This window comes from Anas acuta, chromosome 4 (genome assembly GCF_963932015.1).
Source record: "Anas acuta chromosome 4, bAnaAcu1.1, whole genome shotgun sequence".
NCBI classification, from domain to species: domain Eukaryota; kingdom Metazoa; phylum Chordata; class Aves; order Anseriformes; family Anatidae; genus Anas; species Anas acuta.
Genome location: NC_088982.1, coordinates 19296305 through 19320164, shown reverse-complemented (window position 1 = coordinate 19320164; position 23860 = coordinate 19296305). Strand labels below are relative to the sequence as shown.

The window sequence follows — 23860 nt, the reverse complement described above, 5'->3', positions numbered from 1 at the left end:
GCTTCAAACGTTAAGTTCTCCCACAAGATGTACAGGATGCATTTTTAATAATGCAATTTTGATGTTTTAATTAATTTTCTAGGTTTTATTTAAATACAAGATTAGCGCTGCAAACAAAATGCAAGGGAAAACGTATACAATCCACATTACTAAGAAAAATAAATCTGCAAATCAAGCTTGCATTGTTTGTGAACTCCATAATCTGTTCAAAGTATTCATAATTGCATTCAATTTAAAATTCATTACACTGCAGATGTAACTGCTGAGCCATTTGGACCAGAGCACAAGCTCTATCAGAAGGGGATAGCAAGCTCTTTGTTAAATGCGATGCACGAAAAGGAATCATTAATTATCTCTGATGACTCATGAGCCTGTGTTTACTTGCTAAGTTTTATTAAATAAATGCTACATTTCACAGAAACATTCTTTTTCTTAATTTGATCTTTTACTTAAGTAGGAATCTGTATCAACTTTTTTTTTTGTAACTGTTGGGAAAAAGTGCCATGAAAACCATACCTGCAGGTATCTCGCAGATCATTCACTCCCTGAAATGTTCACCCGCATTCCCTCTAGAAGCACACACAGAGGCAGCTTCAACAAGCATCATTCCTGGTGCTCCTCTCTTTCTTTGCCCCAGCTGAAGTCTTATGAAGTCCCTCACCTCTCACTTGGGTTGATAATTTAGGTCTTTAGACCTCACATTTCCACTTTCAGCCTCCTCAGCCAGCCATTACCTTGTTCTGCTATGGCTTCTCCTTAAAGCACTCCTGCCACAAGCATCTTATGAGAAACACAGATCTGGAAGTGTCCACACACAAAACGCCCGGAGGGATTCCTTGTACTGACTGTGGCTATTTCTTACTTGATTTAAAATATAATTTAGAACCTTTACCCTTCATTTTATTCTCACCTCCTGTTTTAGGGAAGTTCTTTAGGCTTTTTTATTACTATTTTTTTCATTTTATTTTTCTTTAAAACCTTAACTTGTTATTTGCCCCTGATCATTAGAAGTTCCAGGCAACTCGGGCAGATTCCTATTAGGGCTCTGGAGAGAGCAAAGATTTTTGATGTTCTGTTAAATACCTCTGTTAAAAAGTGACACTTTTTTCAGATCTCTCAGTTGTTCCAGTTTTATTCTCACTTCCCTGATGAAGATTCTGCCCTCCCCCCAACATAGAAAAGCAAGGTTTTACACGAAATTTTGATTTCAAACTCCATTTTCTGTCTGAAGATTTCACATTTCCCTAACCACCTCTAATTTTTACCTTAAAACATTTCAGAAAGGGAAGAATGAAGACAAAACCAAACAAATTTGGTTACAGTCTCACACTCTGAAAATTGTTCCTGAGAAATTGCAATCAGATTTCTTTTCAGAAACTCCAATGGCCCCAGCAGCACTCCTACCCGTTGAAAAGCTATTAGCTAATAGTTCCATACTTTATCACTGTTATTATTTCCTTTCAAACATGACCCAAAATAAAAACTATACTCACTCTTTCCTGCATTAATCTCTTGGTATTAAGTGCAGGCACATCATCAATATATTGAAACTCAACCTAAGAAATCAACCTAGCATTTCTTTTCCCAATCTCCTCTAGCTAGCATATGACCCTACCTCTATTTCACTCCTTGGGACAAAAATGTGATTATCTGATACCCACAGAGCCTGAGCTGTGACAGCAAATCATTTGGTGCCCACACCAAACTAATTTTAAAGAGATTGCACATCACAGTCCTTGACACAGGCATGGGCTCCCAGTGTCAGTCCAACGCAGCGCTGGCGCGATCAGTTCATAACCGCAGGACTACTCCATCATCTCTCACAAATAACGTCAGGAAGTTGTGTTTTCCCCCAGATTCTATTAACTGGTGAAAGAAACTGTTCATTCTCAGCTCTCCTTCCTAGACTTTAAAGAAGAGATAAGTTTACAAAACAGTTGTTGCTGAAAGTTAAAGTAACGTTGGCGAGACTACACGACACCTTAAAAGTATCAGGCAATATTATACCAGATTTTACGATGCATTCCAACTCTCATGTTTCTACACTGACAGATAAACATCAATTACTGTAAAGGTAAAATATAACTGTAGCAATAATATCCAAAACAATAAGTTTTACTCCGACGCACTGCCTCAATGCATTTCTCAAAATACAGCATGGCTTTCAAAAAGTAACTTAAAATTAACTAAAGAAGGGACCATCAATAGCTCAGCACTGTAAGCAGTGGAGACTAAGCATTGTTCAGAAACTGAAAGGTAACCAGCCAACAAAGAAATCCTCCATGCCCTACTGACCAACTGGAGTTTGGGCGCGATGCACAGCAACAGTGACGATTTTGAATTTGATAATACAACTTCAGAAGCACTCCAGGCAATGGGAGAGAAATCAAGCATTAATTTAATACGGAGAGTGGCAAAAGTCAGAAACCTTCAGAATTCCACAGAGCTGAAAAGGGATGGAGCAAATGTAAGGAATATGCTGATAGGACCTTTGCAATTGCACAGCACAGAGATAATACGATGCATGATATAAATAGAACAAGTCTATATTGTACAAGAAAAAGCATAAATGCATGCAGGGTCTATAAAAAATGAAGATCAAGCAGAACATAGAGATTCCTGACAAAGGGGATGTACTTTTGGCCCTATTAACTTAAAGTGCAGGCTCTGAAAGATGACTTTTAACGTTGCAAAATTGTTTATTGGTATATCTAAAGACCTTCCAGTCTTTCAGATGACTATACTGAGCTATAGCTCTTACTTAATCTTCTACTACAAATTCTTCAAACACCTACTGTAAGAATCAGCCTGAACATTTGTCTCCTCCTCTTTGCCCTTCATCCATACGTGCACCAAGTTCTTCTCTTCTGTTCTGTGAAGCTATCAGGACAGATTTAACAGTGACCATTACACTGGGATTTATTTACTCCACAGGTTACCCTCATGCTGTTAGATTACGCAGTTTTAGCTTGTATCGAGTCAGTGCCGACCTGCTATAGAATCAGGGAGGGATGCAGATATTTAAGGGCCATTTCAGACATCAGATCGCAGAGGGGCACTGCTAAGGTCCTCAGGCTGCCCACCTGGTGCTCCAAAAAATAGCCATCCACCAGCAGCACGTAAATACCTCTCTGTGTATTAAAAAAAAAATGTGCTAGGTACCAGACGGCTGTGAAATGAGGCCTTGTGGGAGACAGAGGAGAGAGAATAAAAGCAGAGATGGGCACAAACTTTTCATTATAATCAGTAATGGAGTTGTTAAAAGAGAGCTCTGTTCTGAAAACCCATCGCTGCCTTTACCAAGGACAAGGTCTTGAATTTAACTCTCCACACATCACATCAGGCCATCTACTTGGGCTTCTGAATTCCCCTACATGAACTGAATTCCCCAACACGTACCAGGAACTCAACATCTAGGTTGTTTTATAAATCTAGCCTCCTTAAAGTCATGCACGTTTGCTTACTCGCGTTTTTTTCAGAGCAGTCAGTCAACAAGAGCCAGACAGATATATATTTAAAAAAGCATTTGGAGAGCAAACCAGCAGGTGTTTCAAACAAAAAGAAACCCCCCAAAAAAGACACACAGCAATGCCTCTTGCTAGGGAAGCCTTTAGGGATGCTGAGAGAAGAAAATCTCATTTCATTTAAAAACCCAGCAGAACTAAGGCAGATAATGGGCATCCTATCCTAAAACAAACCTGCACAACTTTAAGCACTGTTTGCAAAATGTTAAATAAACCCCAAGATTTTATAAAATGAAACCCAAAGGATTTCAGTGCATGCATTGATAGCTGTAGTAGCACTACTGTGTTGTCATGGTCATAAAATCTAAAATAAAACATATCTGAAAGGGAGTTCACCTGAAATATAAAAATATGGTTTCAAACACAGACAAGTTACCACATACAAACTGCTTTCCCAGCTACCATAACGCACTTTCAGTGAGTTTTTCGCTTATTTTCAGCTCTTTACAGCAACCCCTCATTTCCCAGGGGGCTCTCTAGGGCAGGGGAGGGGCACTCCAAGCCTTGAAAATCTCAGACAAAAGCCAAACCCGGTCACTTTCAGACCGGCTGAGGTTTGAAGAGGGCAGCCCCGAGATTCGCCCCGAAACCCTTCAGCCTCACAGGGACAAAGCGAGCCCCGGGGAGCGGCCGGGGAAGGGGAGGGGAGGGCAGGGCAGGCCCCGGGCCGCGCCCCACAAAGCGCCGGGCCGGGGGGCAGGGAGCCGGGCCTGAGGCCGGGCCGGGGCTCACCCGGGCCTGTCGCTCGAGCTGGGAGTGGAGGCTGGAGCCCTGCAGGCGCTGCACGATCCGCGCTATGGTGAGGGACAGCCCGCTGTCCGGGTCCAGCATCGCGCCGGGGGCCGGCCCGGAGCGCTTTGGCCGCCGCACCGCCGCCCGTGGGGCCGTTACCAGGCAACGCGGGGAGCGGGGCGCGCCGCCGCCGGGGGGGCCGGGTGGAAAATGGTTCCCGGCTGAAGAGTTCCGCGGTGACAAAGTTTTTTTTTTTTTTTTTTTTTTTTTTTTTTTTTTTTTTTTTTTTATGCCCCCCCAGCACGGATAGGCAGTGCCCGGTTCATGGGCTGCAGCCGGACAGGCTGCCCCGGGGGCTGCCGCCTCTCTACGGGACCCTGGCAGGCCCCTTCCAGCCCGTGGGCTGCACTTCAAACATAACTCTGGTGAAAAAAACCACACTGCTCCCGTTTCCTAAATGATTTTGTCCAATAAATCCCGCATAAAAACAGCATACGGAAAGCCTGCGAGTGGATCCAGGGATGTGGCAGCACCTCCTGAGCTTAGGCATAGATACCAGTAAATGTCCCAGCCACCTTGTGTTGGGTCCTGTACAGAGAATCATAAGATGGCCTGGGTTGGAAGGGACCTCAAGGATCCTCTAGTTCCAACCCCCTGCCATAGGCAGGGACACCTCCCACTCGATCAGGTTGCTCAGGGCATCCTCCAACCTGGCCTTGAACAACGCCAGGGATGGGGCATCCACAACCTCTCTGGGCAACCCATTCCAGTGCCTCACCACCCTCTGAGTGAAGAATTTCCTCCTACACATGGCCTGCTCTTTGCTTGGGCTGAGCTGACAGACAAAATGTCCTCGTCCCAGTGGGCAGGGTGAATGTGTCAGCCTTACCTGCATGCCTGAACGCTCATCTAGTGGAGGCAGGCTCCCGGCAGGAGCCTCAGGCGGTGTTTGTAAATGCTGTGGCTCACAAGTCGCTGCCCTCTGGACTCCATGGATTAACTGGCTATTAGCATTTCACATTTAGCTCAATAACTATTAAAACAGTATTTTACATCATCATTAATTATGGCTTAATTAACATGTCTGTCTTTGCATTGTAAAGGACTAAGGTTTCTCATGCAGTCAGCGATTCCATCGCAGCTGAGCTGCTACAATCAACAGCTACAAGGCAGCATCCTCTTGAATTGCTTCTCAGCTGGAACTGACAGGGCTTCAAACCCATTTCAGAGCAGTCAGAAAGAGAAGCTTAAAAAAATCTTTAGCTGTGGTTTAAGTCGCTTTACACTAGTGTGAGGTAGCCGGATTCACATCATTAAAGCTTGAGAGTTTAAAACACTGCTGTCTAGGGCCTGAAGTATCACATCCAGATGGAGTGAAAAGAGCCTTTAGCTACACAGCCTTTCTGTGTGCTTCAAGGGATATACTTGTAGACCTGCACTCCAGTAAAGTTTTATTGCACTCTTGAAATTTTGTGTACACGGCATGGTAAGTCATTAATTCAAGCTCATTACGAGGAGCCAATACAGTTCTCACTTAAACAGGACAGCTGTGTGGCACTAGGTACATCTCACTGGGTGGTATGAAGCAAGAAGCTTCAGCACACTAATTGCTTCTGGGGAAATCTGTTCCTATCTACATAAGTAACAGCACTATGTAATCAAATTCTCACTTAGTAAGCTAATTTACTAAGTCCAAATATTAATTTTATAAAGCACAGAATTATTATTAAATAAGAGACTTCAAGGAGTTAATGTGGAAAAACTGATCGTTGGCTTCCAAAGTCAAGCATTAATATTCATTTTCAGCTCTGAGGATGACCATACCTCTCTAAAATAAAGAATGTTGTAACATTCTGAAATATCAGGTTGTAACTTTTTCATTGCTGTGAACTCTGCATGCAAGTAAATCAGAAGTGAGGAAATGAAGATAGATATCATCAGCTATCTTGCTAGAAAAAAAATATAGATATAAAAAAAAAACAGTAGATGTAACAAGTATAAATATGCACCTGAATTTGTCTCTCTGCAACCTCTTGACTTTTCATCAAACTTTTCTGGATAAAATGAAGTTTAAAGGAAAACAGTAAAAGAAGGCCAGAATTAAAATTCCTTAATCAACTGTAGAAGAAGCTTTAAAAATATCTTACATGAAATCGAGAGACTGAAGACATCTCTCCTCTGAATTAGTGGAGAGAACAGAGAAATCAAATGCCCAGTTGTCTACCAATGCCTTAAACACCTCTTCTGGTTTACGTCAAGTTGTCTGTCAGTTCTGTTCTTGCATGCATTTATGAAGTTAGTGGCAACAGTGAGCACATTTGCTTTTCTTCTTGTATTGGGAGATAATTAAATGTTTGCCTACATTCCCAACTGAACAGGTATACAAAGTGTAATAGCTTTATGTACTAGATCATATTAAAATTCTGCAGAGTTTTCATGGAGACTGTTTGTTTGCTTGTTTGCTTGCTTTTGTTTGTTTGTTTGTTTTCGTTTTTTTTGAGGAGGATCATATTTGTAGGAACTCTATCTGTTAGAGAGGAACATGCAGAAAACCATGGTATGCCACCAAGCTCCATAGCTCAGTGTCTATCAGTCCAGGGTTTTACATTGCAGCTGCCAGTATGAGAGGAAGCCCTACTCCCTTCCCTGGCACAGTCCTTGACATTATTTTCTTTTCCAGATTTTAGGAGAACTTGTGGTCTGCCACATGTGAGAAGACATACTTGGAACTCAGAGGCAGAAAATGGAGGAGGGACTGTAAACACCATTGTGTTTGGCAAGTGTGTTGCTTATCAGGACCACATGGTATGTGAGGACTCCGAGATTTGGTACTTGTGTACCTGTAACACAGCACCATGTCTGGCTGTTTTCTGTGCTGTGATCCTGCAGGCACCACATCCAGCTAGATGGCAGAGTTGTGGGACAGGACAGAAGCCATGATATTCTGCTGGTTAGAAGTGTAAGTTCTCCTGCCCCTGGGGGAAGCATACATGGGAACATGCATGGGGAGCATACAACAGATGAATATCATGTGCAAAGCATAAGATTTCTCAGGTCTCCAAAAGCCATCTTTATGTCCTATGGGTCAACAAAACAGGCAAAAAAGCTAATGTCAGCTGTAGATGAGCGATTTCCTGCAGCTGACAACCTCCACTCCAAATTTACCTCAGTTACCTTCTTCACATGAACATCTGTCATTCTTCATTCCCTGATTTTCCAGGCTATTTCCAGTCTGTTTTCCTTCCTCCTATTTTTTTTTTTTCCTGCTGTCAGTTACGTGTCCAATATGGGTAGGAAAACTTGCATCTTGTAAATGCCAATCAAAGCTAAAAAGAAAGGAGATATAAAGTGGTCATCTTTACAGCATCTCACTGAGTGCTCTTAACTGCTTCTTGTGCATCCTTACCATATCCAGTTAAGAAATCTCATGCTTAAGTGTGTGCTTCTTTTTTGTTTCCTTACAAGGAGCTTACAGCATAGCAGCTCGAGAAAAAATAGGGTCACTGTTAAAAAATATCACTTGAATAACAAGCATTGGCAGAAATCCCAACGTGAATGGCATTCTCTTTAGCCCACCCCCATTGGATCCCATGACAAGTTTAACTTTGTTGATGTGATGTGTTTGACAGTTCCTGCTTTTTCATTGTGATTTACTTTTAAATTGCAAGTAAGCAACTGCAGTACAGGCAGCATAGAATGGTTTTATGATGTCCAGTGCCACATACCAGAGGTAGCTTTATGGTTTTGGCAGAACATCTGGTGTAGGTGTCTTTTTTTTCATGATCTTTTTTTGTTTGGTTGTTTGGTTGTTTTGTTGTTTGGTTTGGGTTGTTTTGTTTTGTTTTTTTGTTTGTTTGTTGTTGTTTTTTTTTTCTTTCCCTTTCTTCATCACTGACCTACAGCCTGAATAACAACTCTCTTCCCCATCATTTCTCACCTCCACATACAGCTGCAGTGATCTACAATGTAATATCCTTCTTTACTGTGTTTTGTGTTGACTTACTGCAGTTTGCTATAACTGATACTGGTATCCCAACTGTCTTATATTTATCTGCCACTGCAGGTCTGGAAAGCATCGAGAATTTGGCAAGGGAAAGTAAAAATTGCAAAGCCGGTAACTGAAATATTTCTCCCTGTTTCCCTGGTGGGATTTAGGTTGAAAAGAGCAGAGGACCTGAAGCAACAGATCATAAATTGCATACTGTCATTTTTAAGGCCACATGAGACAAAATGTATTTTAATGCTTCCTCATAATTCTGAAGACCACTTTATTTCTTGGAATATAAAGCAGACAGTAAAAAGGAAAAGCATCCAAAGGAAACATTTAGTACCTGGAAACTTGTCTTTTTTTTTTTCCCCACAACTGTGCTAGTCAACCTAATGAAAAGCAGGGCTGTCTGCTTTTCATTAGGTTGAAAAAAGGAGGCAGGTGCTTTGTACAACAGAGAAATGGGTGAGGGAGGTCAACAAAATCCCAGCAGTCCTAATCCCCAGATCCCAGCAGTGACCAAAAACTTGTCTCCTTTGGTCAGCTGCTCCCAAACCGCTCCTTCCTGAGCGATTCACAGCACTGAATACTCCTCCCCTAAGCTGTTCATCTGGGGAACTGTATAACTCCTGCTGCCCTGATTCCACCTAACGCTCGTTCTCTTGCTGCTAGAAATAACAAGTCATAAAATTTCATCGTAGGGCTGCTTTCTCTGCTGGGTGAAGGGTCTTGGGGTGGTCAGGGGCACTGCCCCCTTACCTTAGCTCTGCTGAGGAGGTGCATTCAGTGCTGGCAGTGTAAGAGAAAGAGGTATACTGATTTATAAACACACAGTACTGAGTAGTCTTATAGTTTTGATGAACTGTAACTTGTCTAACTGCATATTTTTACTGGAGATACCACAGAGGGTAAGATATATGAGAGTAAAATAATATACACTGCCTTCATGCATTTCTATGTTCTGTCTCTTTAATCTAAAATAATTTTTAATAGATATCTAAAATGGTACAGGTCTCCTCTTCTGTGATCGCTAACCTAAGGGGTACAGGAGGTTTGCCACTATTGTCAAGTGGCTCAGAACTTTTTTGTGGCATTAGATGTCTCATTTCTTTTGAAGTGTTAACATGCCTCTGCTGTTAGCAGAAATTCTGCCGTGAACTAAAGCGTGAAGTTCAAATAGCTACTCTCTAGGTTTCTCATCCAGACAGGTTCTTTCGGAGAAGAAATATATAGTCAGTCCTTCACTCAGTGTGTTCACTCCTTATATTAGACTAATGCAAATTAAACTTTAATCTCAGTTATGGGCCAACACCTGCTGCTTTTCATATGCAATCAGAACCAGGATATATTGTTTGTAGCTGATAACAGAGAGATGTAACAAAAACTACAAATGCAAGAAAAAGGAAATTTCTGTCAATGACTCACCCTCATCAGTTTCAAGTTTTCTTCAAATTGCTGCCCAAAAAGCAACACTATATTTTGACAAGTTTCAATACTTTTAAAAAATAATTGCTTCCCATAGAGTAATGAGATTTTTTGTCGATATACCACTGATTCAATCTGAAGAAAGTAGGAAGCTTAGATGATGTATCTTCACTTATAAGGACAGAAAACATCTCTTATTGCAGACTATTGTTCATGAAAAGTAATATATTTTATCTAACACATGGCTGAACTTGAGAGCCAGACTTGACTACCAATGACATCAAGGATTATCAGTCTAGTTTTAGGTGTTTTACATTGCTTCAGCTCTTGATTTTAGGTAATTTCCTACCAAACCTTGGCTTTGTATAGGTATAATCCTCCCTGGAGAGGTTCATGATCTCAGGTCATGATATCTATTGCTGGTACTTTTTAATGGCATTGCTGAGTCATAGTAGCAACATTCAGTTAGCAGGCATGTAAAACATAGAACATGCACAAAGTCTCTCATTTTTCTAGTATTATTAGTTTTAGTCCATTTTTCATGTGTTTTATTATTAATTAAGCAACGTGGGCTTGAGCAGTAGCACCCTGCATTTTCTGGTTCTTAAACTCCTGCGTGCACATTTACCAAGACTATTAATACATAATTATGCAGAGGCAGGTTTTCTTAGGCTTGCAAAAGAAGCAGAGCCTATTGGTCTAGATCAGTTTTAAAGAAAAACACATCCTGAACCACAGATACAGCTTATTTTCAGAGTAGTGTATGCACTTCATGCATGGCATATATATCTTAATTTTAAATTATATATTCACCTATCAGCAAGTTTATCTGGAAATTTACACAATTATTGCACATAGCCAAACCTTTTAGAAGACATTCTTCAACATTATCCAAGCAGGCATGTAAGTTCAGTTTACTTTAGCCACTTCTTTTATGGTTCTTTAAACAGTCGGTCAGTAAGCAACTGAAAAGAGCTCTCAGGAGATTCTCAGTTGACATCTTCAGGCCACAGTTTATTAGTATATAAGTATGCTAGGGTGAGATTCTGTGTTGGCTTTTCAAGCCTATTGATTTCAGTGAGCCTGTGTGGTATAACCACAATCAGAACTTGAATTTTGCTTCTGACAAGAGGTATTCTTTTTTTGACAGTACCTAAAAAAAGCATATGTAGGAAAGTTCTTTATGTATTATTTTAAAATATCTAAAACTCCAATTTTCTATTTATTATGCAATGTTGCATATTGCTCCACTGAAATAGCTTCTTGACACCATATCCTACTGACTGCATTAGGGGAATTTTTCTTCTGTGAAAAGTATAATCAATGTTTTAAGGTTGCCTGTTATGTTTTTGTTCACTACCTGGAATACATACAACTTGTTATGGAGTCATGTCCATATGTGTGGACAGTCTTTGACAACCAGTGGGTCATCTTGAATGTATCACTTGGTGTCTAAGTTGTAGTCTTCCTCCCCTTGGCAGAACAAGGATAACTCCTTGGGTACCAATTCTAGGCATTTTTTATTCCTCTGATTAAGATTTGATGGTGATTAAAGTGAATTTATCCTATTTCTAAATGTTTTTATTGTCATTAGGATTAGTAGGCTATTTAGTCCTTGTTTGTTATATTTCCAAATAGAAAATTCAGAAGTAAAGAATAAGCCAAGAAGATAGAGAAGAGAATTCCTGTAGGGTTTTTGTAATTCTTTCCTGATGGTTAGGATTGGAAAATAACCAGATACAGTAACTCTTGAAAGCAGCACATTAGGTTGGGTCACACAGGGATCCTCACTTCCATTACTAGGACTGTTCAGATATCCTTCACCTTGACTTCTGCTTCCTTAACTTGACATCTGTGCTGTTGAAAAGACAGCTGGAAGTGCTAGAAAGATAAACTACCCAGGGGAAACACTGAATGGACTGAACATAGCAAGCAGAAACCTTCGTAAGCTTCTCATAGTTCTGTCACCACTGATGATGCTTTTCTGTCCTTGTATGGACAAATGCTTTCTTCTATCAAAAGGGAGCACAGGGGATTGACTAAATATCTTAGCCAACTATGGAATAGAGTCTCCTCTGATAGATCTCAGGCTGTGGCAGGGGCCTAAAGTATCCTATGCCAAAATACTTTGGATTGTCCTGTATTAGTCCAGAAGAGGTTAAGTCAAAATGTAAAACTGAGCCCTAACTTCTATACACAGCTGCTCCGTTTATATATAGGAATAGATTTTAGCAGAAAATGGTCCGAGAAGGTTGAATACTAGAGCTGCCTGTTACAGGAATTGTTGGGCATGCACAAAACAGAAGTAAATGAACAGTTTTTACTGTGGAAATAAATGTGTGATAAGAATGTGCACAAGAATTCAAAGCAACAACTTGAAAAGAGTGGAACAAGGAGGTGGAAGAGCAAGTGCATGTAAAATGCAGCTCTGAATGCATTTTACAGCATTCAGCACAAACAAAACCAGGCAACTTGGTTTCAGATGAAGCTCTGCACATTGAAGGCAAAATGTTTTTAACATGCAAATGTAGTTTGGTTTTCTGTTTTGCATCATTTGTTAGAGCTCAGTAAAAACATCTTTCCAATGCACAATGGATTTGCTAAATTAAAAATAAATAAATAAAGAGAGAAAATATAAAAGAAAAAAGAAACAGAGGCACTATGTTGAAAAAAAAAAGAAGTTATTTTGTTAATTAGTGGGATACAAGACTGAATCTTGCAATCTATATTTCAACATATTCCCAGAAGCACTGGGAAGGAAAATAGAAGGCAGCCCTCCATAATGCTGAAGGAAAGTTGGAATTATTTGTATTCATAAGAAGGAGAGGGAGGGAGGGAGGGAGGGAGGGAGGGAGGGAGGGAGGGAGGGAGGGAGGGAGGAAGGAAGGAAGGAAGGAAGGAAGGAAGGAAGGAAGGAAGGAAGGAAGGAAGGAAGGAAGGAAGGAAGGAAGGAAGGAAGGAAGGAAAGAGCGAAGATACAAGATATGAAACTGGTAAAACAATTCAGCAAAACCGTAAAGATTTGCCCTAGCTGAGCTTCTCAATTATTGCTGTAAGTAATCGTAGAGCAGTGTAAGAGCAGGAATACCTACTGTCAGAAGGATAACTATGGTACATTAGATAGCTAAGGCAGAGAGTATTTTACAGACACATTTTCCCTGATCCAGCTCCAGGAGTCCACACCACTGATTGTCAAGAGCTTACCATAGTCCATCCTCCTCAGTGGGATATCTCCCTACTCTCCCTAATTATTTTTATCATTAATTGCTTTTCTTCTTCATCAGAAGGATCCCTGCAGCCAACTTTCCTACCCACTGTTTACCAAAAGACATATTTTCCAGAACAGATGGGACAAAAGGTGCTCCCCAGTTTGAATAAATATGTGGATACACACTAGTGGCCAGTGTGTATAATAATTTCTGGTCTTTGTCTGAAACTGCATGCAGGCTTGCACCCACAGGGAACTGCAGCAGGATAAGTTTCTGCTGGGTAGTGTGTAGTATCAACCTAAAATATAGCAGAAAAAATCCTCATTGGGGTTGCTGAACAGCAGGAGGACCCACTCACGTATGAAGCTTTTCATTTAAGTTTAATTAGATGAATAATAAAGGCAGCATAATAAGGATTTAGATGAATGAGATGCCTCTCTCCCTACATATGTAGTGACATGCAGAGAAATTATAACAGGAGAGGACACCAAATCTTTGAAGGAAGCTACTTTCAAAACATAGTTAATATGTTTCCCCAAGTATATCCGTGAGGGTTTACAACAAGAATATGAACAGGACAAAGACTTAAAATAGCCTACAGAGCAGGTATGGTAAGGGATTTGGAGAAGAAAATGGCCCAGACATATATACTACATCCCTAATCTGCTCTATATAAATTTACATATTTGTATATATTTTATAACCATATGCTCACTTACAAAAACACTGGCACTGTTACACAGTGGGTTAGGGCACCAAAACCCCTAAACCATGCAATGTTGCATAACCATGCAATGGCTTTAAGTTTCCATGAGCTTTAACTGTAACATGAGTTAATATATATATATATGAAGTAGTACCTTATGCTGTAAGGTTCTACTAGCTTTCATAACTTCATACAAGCAGCACAAATCTTGGAGGCCTAACTGTTTGTTTCCTTGAGAGAAGTGAAAGTAGTATTTGTACCTGTTGAAGGTACTGATTGCAGCTCAGTTGCATGGCCCAAGGGATAAACACTCAGGACTTTAGGTGCCATTTGCAAATTCAGAGTTTTGGTCAAGTTCATTTAAAGGAGAAGAAGGTGCACACAGATAGAAAGGGCAATAGCTAAAGAATCACTCATGAGGATGCATGAAAGAGGAAACAGAGGAGAAGTCATCACCATGTCACTAACTAGAGCAGCCACCGCATAATGAACAGGGTGATGGGGAAAAGAAGCAAGGGAAAATCTTGTTTTGTTTCTCACTCCCTTTTGGTATTTGGGGAAATGAAATTTTTGGACTTCTTGATGAGTGTGCAGGTTTTCATCAAAGAAATATCAATTCATATTGCCAGTTTCTTCTCAAATGACATTAAATCTGGAAGGCCTTGAATATTTAGTAACAGACCAGAATACAAAAGCTTCTAGTCATTTTAGTTTGGATAATGTTGTATACGGCCTAAGACCTGCTCCTACTTAAAATAGAAAATCAAAATATCTTCGGCAATTTGTATTATGATCTGATTTTATTATTTATATTTTTTTTAAAGAATTGATTTGAACATTTCCTGCAGAATTCAATATGAAATTTCCAGTATTCTCTATGTAAGGTCTTTGTGAACAAGATTTTCCAGCACGAAACGTCTCATTTTAACAGCTAATGAAATAAATGGTGCTTTCCTCTTTATTTTGCCACAGCATCCCCATTTGACTTCTAACAACTTTTATGAGCAAACATTAAGAATTAAGTGAGGACTTTGGGGAGGTCTGACTTTACAAGGTATCAACTTACAGCTGACATTTCTGGCTTTCCTCACTGAACTGCAAACAAAATTTAAAGAGATAAGATCACTGTAAGATTATGGTTTGAGCAAGACTGTACTTCTGTTACCATCAGGTTTAAAAACAGGATGAGTGAGACTAGAATCAGGGAACATTTTACTAGCATATCACTTTATATGAATATTTTCATATAAATATTTTAAAATCCTTTGCTTGTTTCCAGAACCTTCAGTAAACAAAGCTTATAAAAATAACATACAAACGGTCACAGATCTTTTTCTAATGGTTTCATCAGAAATAACCTTTCATGTTCATTTTTTTTTTTCATCTTCCTCATATTGCAGGATTGTAAAATGAATACTTTAAAATAAAGGCAGAATACTGAGGAGAAATTAGGTATCCAAGAAACAATGCAGTATCCACAATTCAAACTGTGACTGTTCTATATTGCCTTGCCTATACAAAGCACACTTAACACCAATGAAGGTGATTAGGGGAAGGATGAAAGCAGTATGCATGCAATTGCATATGTAAAATAATTACTTCAGACACACAAAAAAAGCATTAAAAGAAATCATCCACATTAGCTTGAAGTACTCAAATGTTTGTAAAAGTAAAATTGACAGTACATCAAGTAGTGTAAATTTTCCATATATAAGGATTACATCCCAAAGGTCCAACTTCCAATATGTTTGTCTGATTTATAAGTTACTGGATATTTGGGGAATACCTAAGCATCCCAACTAACTGAGGCTGGCTGTAGCAAAAAGTGAGTATAGAGGATTCTGGGCAGAATTTGTCCTTGGGCTTTTGTTTGTCTCCTCTTTTGAGAGTTGAATGTTCTCCTTGGCAGCTTTAAAGCAGTTTTGTAATGTAAGCAAAGGCTGAACAATGAAAATGAATTTAAAACGTACATGCTTTCAGTCACATTAACTCCCTGCACAATGTAATATTGTATAAACATGGGAAAATAGTCCAAACTAACTACGGCAATTGTTCCTTGGAGTGTGTTTTCTTAAGAATTATATAGACAAAAGCATGGCAAAACCAATAATTCTCTCCTGTAACAGCCCATCTGTGATGTAACTCTGGAAATTACTATTTATTTTCAGTGTTTGAATTATATTTTGAAGTGACTGTCTATGGAAATACTATCAAATACACACAGAAAAACTTAGTACAATGGTTGAAATAAATGCAAGTATTTGGCATCACTATGACCTTCCTCTCTTTCAGTTTCTCAAAAAAATGTAACTGACGGCTTTCTACATCCAGTTGTTGGACAGTGTTATATCTAACAATGAAGTCCAAAATGCAAATATAAGTTGGCTAATTTGCAAATAGGTATACAAATTCCAGAAATTAAGACCAACAGCAGAACTTCAGCTGGTGCAAGCTGCCTTCCCTCTTCCCCCTCTTACTTGGATCAGTAATTAGTGCTCATTGTCAGCTAGCAGAGTTCTGGTTATCTGAATTAAACAAACAAACAAGCAAACAACAACAAAACCAAAAGCAATGGCCATGAGATTGTCACAGTAAAAGAACAAGAGTCAAAATATAAAATTGTATACAACAGAATGCTTAAGAGTACTATCAGCCTAACATGACACCTTACTGTTATCCTAGGAGTCCAAGAACTCGAATGAGATCATTATCTCACAGTCTAAGCAAGTACCTTCAAACCCTGCCATGAAAAATCAAGGCGATGGAAAAACAGCAAAATTCCAGCAATCACATAATCTTTTGTTTTTCTTTGTATTAGATCAAAATTCTACTTGGGTTAAGATCTTTCAGGGATGTTGCATTGTTTCTTTGCAGGGGTTGCTGGTAGGGATTTATAGATGAGTTGGTATGTTGCAACCAGTGGTAATGGTAGAAAGGCCTTCTAAAAGAGAGATATTTTGCAGTATACCCTAAAATTTTCAGAGGACTGCTACTCACAGGAACTTTATGATTCTTGCAAAAAATGAAGCTTTCAAAAACTGCTGCAGTTGATTAATGAATTCTTCTTCAAGTGTGTTTTTCAATATTTTTTCCAATAGAAACAATATTTCTCTTGCTTAAATTCCCTTTAGCCAAAGATTATGTGATTTGTTGGGAATTCAGATGGCAATGAACAAATTCAAATAGTATTATCTTAAAGGTATTCTGTGATTCTGTATTTATCATCTGTTACAGAAACTGTCGGTCCTCCAAAATGTACATGTAGATGTCATATCAAGTGTCATGAAACACAAAGTAACTTCTCTCCTTAGATAGTAAGACACACAACCTTTATATTCTTAAATTAGACCTCTGGCTTCAGACATAGTGGTACCAATTCACTTAATAATACATCACCTGACTTTCTCTATTTCCATTTTCATTTCATAACATCTCTGCTTTTCCCTACTAACTGTACAACCAATCATTAAATAATTTAGTCAGTGTTGTGAACCTAACATCTCTTTATCTAATTCTGCAGAAACATAGAAACCTATTTGATCTTAACATCGTGGGTATAGCATGGTTTCTTCTCAGAAGCACTTTCCTGTGCTTCATTTTTTTCATCTCTAAATTGAAACTCATTGTGTCTGCGGATAACATAAGTAAATTCTTTCATATACTTCTTTGAGGTCTGCTAATGAAAAGGACCAGGAACAGAATAGTAGTGACTATTATGGACTTCATTTGAGCCGTAAAAAGAAAAGACTGTAGTTCTTTATTGTTACATATAGGGGTTTATTCAGCAGTCTATTCAGAACAGTTATACAATTATCTTGCAGATATCATGACCCATGGGTTTCACCCTTACATTGTTGCATTTGGATAAGTATTATATAAACTTGTCTTAATTGCAGTTATTCTGAAACCCTAGTGAGACTCAAGGGCAGATCACTTTTGAAAAAAACAACTGAATGAAATTGACTTAAAATAAATGTAATACACTTAAAATAGATGTGTTCCTGAGAATTTCACGTGTTCCTGAAAAGTGTGGCCTCATTCCAGTCTTCTTGTAGTTTATATCTGTATGAGTAATTCCACAGAATCAGTGGCCTTATGCCAGAATAACCCTGGCAACTGAGGACAGAAGTAAACCATGACTTTCCATATATATTTCTTTTAATTCATTTATTTTATTTCATTGCCAGGACAAAAAGGACCTGGCAACAAACACAAAACTGTCTGTAGACAAGACAAAGGATAAGCTTTTCCAAATTCATTATATTACAACTATTTCACAACTATTTTTTGTTTACATTTGTAACATTATTTACAGCTATTTTAAATAGAAACTACAGTTTTTATTTAAATTAAATAGAGATCTTTGGCAAATTAGTTTCAAAAACAGAGCAGGTGCTTATTCTTCAAGAAGAAGTATGAGGCAACTGTAAAATGATGTGGTTTGACTGTGGATGAGTAAAGTATTATACTCGTAGCATGAGAGAGCACAGTAACTTTTTTGGCTAGTAAACTAGTGTATCCATTTTTTGACATAACAGGGAAAAAAAAAAAAAAGAGACTAGGACTAGAATAAAAAAAAAAAAAAAAATGTAGATCCTTTTGCTACCATGAATTTCCAGGCCCCCTCTTCTTTGAATACAGGAAAAAATATTTTTTTATGTTTCTCTAAACTATCTGCAAAGGTACACTATGGTAGATACATTATTTATTAATGATCAAAGCCAATTTTATTAATAAATCAGTGTAGTAATAAGGCAAACCACTCAAAGGAAATTCTTTCCTAAAACTTCCAACATCCCAAATAATGACATGATTAAGTTCAAGCAGGACAGCCATTAATTTTTGTTTCTCCTAAATAATATCCTAAATAATAAAATGACATCTATGATTAAGCAAGCATTCCATTAAAACAGTCTCCTTTTTTCTTTATCGTAAAGCTTGCAGGGAGACAATGAGAATGATAATGATCAGCATGAGAGGGAGTGATCTATCATCCAATTATCCAAAGGTAGTAGAGAGAAATGATGTTAAAAAGGCAACTCAGAACTGCCTAAACATTAAGATTATTGGCTGTATATTTGAGTAAATCTATGTGAAAAATGCCTAGAAAAACAAAACTCTTTGATCTTAGTTTGTCTCATGCAGAAATCCACTCCAAAAGGGAAGTCAAGAGTTCATAGCAAATTCTTACTCATTTAGTCTGGCAATTTAACCAGCAGATACTGAATGCAGCTCAGCTCAGGACCAGATGGTATTCATCCAGAAGTTCTAAAGGAAATAGTAAAATTATTAAACATGATGTGTAACCTCTTGCTTACAACTACATTGTCGCCAGAGAAAAAATTTTTGCAAATGTGATGCCAATGTTTAAACAGGGCTCCAGTGGAAATCCTTGTGATTAAGAGCCAGTCTGTAAAACTGGCATCCACAGGAGGAAAACTGGTGGGTACTGTAGAAACAGATAAAAATCTCTGGACATTTGGTCTATGTTTTTGTAGAAGAAAGCCACACCTTGCAGATTTAGAGATCTGAAGTTGTGAACAAGATGATCCAGTTTGTTTAAATTGTAACTACGTAGTTGTCAGGATTTGCTTGAGACAGCACTCCCTCGTTTGTTCCACACTTGCTTTTGGCTGAATTTAATACCTCTGGAGTGAATCATGGCTCACTAGTTAGCCTACAGCTTTTCATGTCTCTGCCCTATATGGTGCCTCTCACCACACCACCCTCCATTCATTTGCTCCCTTCACACTTTGCTGCTCTGCCAAGAGGCTCCACAAAGCAGACTGCATCCAAAGCAGTATGGTCCATTTAGCATTCCTGGTGAATGCTAAAAAAAGCATTCACCAAAGCAGTATGGTCCATGGAGCCTCCTGGCATGGCTTTAGGCCTTGTTGGCTTTAGGCCTCTTGGATGTACTTAGGAAGCATGCCTTGACACTGTTAACGGGCCCATTAAGGCCCAACCCCTGGACAGCTGGGGCTGATGCTCTGGGTTTACAGAGCTTCTTGTACTGAGCTGCAGCCCAGGCCAGGCTCAACCAGCTGAGAGCACAGTGCTACTGCTACTGAGAGTACTGCTACTACTACTACTACTACTACTACTACTACTACTGGGGGGACTATGTAGTGATATGGACACATCTGTGTGTAGGACTTCCATCAGTGAGGAGCATTGTGCTGAGTCCTCTGCTAGGGGAAATTCTCTGACACTTCATCCTTTTCTTCCTTTTCCATACAGCATTTTGTGGCAGGCTTTTTGTGCAGAGCCTGGCACTGCCACCACCAGTGGGCTTGCATTGGCAGACAAGGGATGAAGCCATTTGCTCACATTGTAGTTCAGGACAATAACCCTGAGAGATGTCACCTAAACTTGCACATCAAGAAAAAAGAATTTGCAATTCAAACATGGATCTGGACCTCCTGAGTCCAGGAGTTGTAGGTCCTTTCCAGCTCAGGATATTCTATGATTCCCCCCAAAAAGGCAGTCTTTCCTTAGGCTGGCAATCAGAAGAAATTCCTTGGCAGCCAAGTTCCTGACACCCCTGATCATCCCGTTGGACACACAGCCAGTAAGCCATGAGTAACTGGTGATTCAGTGGTGGCTGTGCTGCTGAAGATACTAATAACTCTGTAGGATACATCCATGTCAGTCCCAGCTTGTATGCATGCTTTGGGCTTCTTGTTTTCTTTCCTCAGCATACATTGTTCCCTTGTGCTATGAGCATAACCCACATTACTGAGCTACTGTATGACTTCTTGGTTTGTGTCTTCATTGCTTCTCCAGCAGGAGCTTCCAAAGGGCTGGGATGGTTTAGCACATTCAGCGATTATTGTTCACAAACAGTCCTGGAGGACTTCCTTGGGATGAGGGAGGAAAGCTGGCATGGATTTGCATGCCAGAATTATGAGAGATTTAGGAGAATTATGGAAGTGGGAGTTCAGCAGCAATTAAAGAACATGGACAAATAGGAGACCATTGGTCCGAAATGAAACAGAGAACAACATCATTAAAAGATTAGAAATAAAAAGTAGGAATGAAAAGTAGGTGTGAAAAGCAATTATGAATGGAGCTTCACAGAAAGCTTTGCTACAGCTGTTCATCACTTTCATAAATGCAACACAACATGGGAAAAGGGGTGAGATGAAAGAATCTGCTGATGCTAAATCATTCAAGGAGGGGAGAAGAAAAAGAGGACTTTGAAGAATTGCAGAAAGCTCTTTCTGATAAAACAGGGTGAATAAAAATCACTGCCAAGTAGAAAACAATTATAATTTTTCATGAACAGAGTGGAGCTCTGAAATAGCTATTACTATGCAGAAAAGAGACTACTAAACTTACAGTAGATTCTTCCTTGAAAACGTCAGTTCAATTCTCAGTAGTCATAAGAAAGGCAAATAGGATTACAGGAATTATCAGGAAAGGAACAGAGGGAAAAACAAAAACAAAACAAAACAAAACAAAAACCACTAAAAGTCAATATGACATTATTTAAATCCTTGGTTCATCGTCATGTGACAACGTCTGTTAAAGACTGTACATGAATTAGAAAAGGTTTAGACCTGGGTGACAGTGCTCATGTAAGGTGTGAAACAGCTCATTTACAAGGAATGAATAACTAACCTGATGTTTTTCAGACATGACAAAGTCATGACAGGTATGAAGAAGCTGCCTTCAGAATGATAATTCACTGTCTGTCTTGGTAGAGCACAGGACAATAACCTCAGTGCCATCTCCTCAATAGCATTTCATTTCTGGAAGAGGCACCAGTGGTTCCCCTAAGTTAGTTTTCCCTCCTGATCACTAACTGTGTCTCCCACAGTGTCTCTGTAATTTCTCCCTTGTCTCCATTCACTCTGTTTCTTACCTTCTTTTCAACTGGGTCCTGGAGCCCAGCAGATGATAAGTGCACAGTCTCGGTCTATGTCTAACAATAAATAAAAATTAATCTTTCTCTGTAGTATGATATTGCCTCCTCACGGTACAGGAATAACCGATCTACAACTCATCAGAACACCAGCAATTAACCCCCCACCCCAAAAGTACAGTGGTATAACCAGTGTAAAAGCTGTAGCTGAAAAATTAATTGAGAATCCAACCCCAAGCAGCAACACGTCTGGTAAAAAGTAATAAAGGTAATACTGCTAACACCAGTCAATACAAATGAAACTGAAAACACATCCAATCATTTCTCTAATGCAGATCTAATAGAAGGTGCCAGGAGTACAGAAAGATCTCTCCCACATTAAGAATATGGCCAGAACAACAGTTTGACATCTTGCTTACAGAAGGACTCTAACTGCATTAGAGGTTATTTAATTCAGTAAAGGAATTGGTAAACACAATTACCAGCCTGTGGTTTGCAGCAGGTCAGACCATTATAATAATTGAAAATAATTATAATAGCTTCTTTTGACATGCAAAAGTCTCAAACCAAAAATGTAAAGGTCAAAATCATTTTGATCGAATGCTCCTTTATGCCAGTGCTAAAATGTGAAGACTGTAATGAACTGACTGGCATACAGATGCGGAAAGCAAGGTCAGTACCTCAAGTGCAAAGCACACCTTAGAAAAGCAGACATATCTACAAAATTTGGGCTGAGACTGGCTTGTTGTTGATTTTTCTTCAACAGGAAGCAATTTTCAAAAGAAAGAGAAGTTGTTAACAGGAAGTTTTGGCAGCTCAGATTAGACTTTCTGCATCTCACTCTTGCCTCTGAAGAAGAGTGAAAAAGCAATCTAAATTCTGCAGTTTTTTTCCAAAAAGCATCCATGACTTTTCCTGTAGATTATCACCTGCTTTGGCTGCCACTTCAGATGTTGGGGATGTTAAAATAATTTGAAATTGACAGGGAAGATGTTCAGGAAATATAGGAATAATTCAAAATAAATACAAAACTAGAATTGAAAAAAAACAACTGTTTAATTAAATGGGCAACATTTGTCATCTAATAGAGTGGTTGATTATTAAAATCCATCAAGTTAGTCTTATAAAGCATAAAAAAACATAAAGCCAAATTAGGCAGCAAAGAGAAAACCATTTTTTTTCAGCAACATTGGTATCAAACATTCAAGCTTAATGGTCAATCATTGTAAAAATGGAAACAGATTTCAATTTTTATTTCTGCAGTATAATTTTTTGAGATTCACAAGTAGAAAAATAAAACATGACATGTCATTCTGGATTAATTTCCTACCAGTATAATATACATTCGAAACTGGAATTGAATTCTGCTGGATTGAATGTTTCTTTCTGATGAGACAGCTACACATCGTATACACTGATTGCCAGCTTGGGTCTGTTTTATCTAGGTTAAAAAGAAAAAAAAAAAAAAAGTAAAAAAAGGAGAGAGGGGGATCTCAAGACTAATATGTAAAATAAAAGGTAACGTTATAATTAAGTTGCTAAAGAAAAGGGAACTTAGAAATTGGAACTTTCCAATCTATTCTCCCAGTCATGGCACTATAATTCAAGGTTGGAGAGACTGGAAAAGAAATCCAGGACTTCCAGTCTTTGTGAGTCTTTGTGTTACCAACTTTAAGGGGTCTGTGCCTGTTATTAAGGACCTGTTATTGCTCTGCTTATTAGAAGAGACTTTAAATGTGAAATTTGTTTTCAATTGAGTAGTAGCAGGGATTCATTTATAGGATTAATTTACCTGTTTTTTGTTTGTTTGTTTGTTTGTTTTCCCCATAAACAAGCTGTATACTGGAAGTCAACAGCCCAGGACTTTGTGCAAGACCAAAGAGGATGGTGTTTATGTATTCACAAAGCAGAACCCAGAAGAAAGGGCTTCTTTTAAGCAGTCAAGATTGCTGCATTTTCGATAACGCATAACTAATGAGCAGTACTTTATCAGTTCATCAGGTTTACAAGTCATATACAAGTCCTTGCACTGAAAAATTGTCTAGGCTTCTGCTTATATGACCCAACAATCCTAATGGCATACTTTCATAGGGCTTGATCCAGGAACACTGAAATTTGTGAAGCATTCTATGGCCTTACTGGGTTTTGGATCAGGCACATACAGAGCTTTGGTATGAAGTTAGCACTTCATTAAATGAGCTAGAAGTAGCAGCTCTTGTTTTCCTGAGTCAATTACAGACTCAGTCTTCAGTTTGCTCTGAAAAAATGTGAAGAAAGCAATCACTTTTATGTAAGGCGTGCAAAATCTTCTTGATGTTTTTCCCTTCTGAGCCTTTTTATTCAGCTCCTCTGGCCATTTCAAATGTTGTTGGTTGAGAGACAGATTTATCACTCTCATCTCTCACTGGT

At 38.9% G+C, this 23860-nt stretch overlaps 1 protein-coding gene across 2 annotated transcripts in view; it reads right to left on the bottom strand.

Annotated features, from left to right (window-relative positions):
- Positions 1–4426, bottom strand: part of TBC1D19 (TBC1 domain family member 19) — a 46422-nt gene extending 41996 nt beyond the window's left edge. Inside the window, exon 1 of one of the 2 annotated variants that reach the window (XM_068680067.1) lies at positions 4257–4426. In XM_068680067.1, coding sequence (XP_068536168.1) covers positions 4257–4355 — 99 coding nt within the window. In that variant the 5' untranslated portion in view covers positions 4356–4426. The remainder of the gene's footprint in view (positions 1–4256) is intronic. The other variant, XM_068680066.1, reaches the window with a different exon arrangement.
- Positions 4427–23860: the final 19434 nt, after the last annotated feature.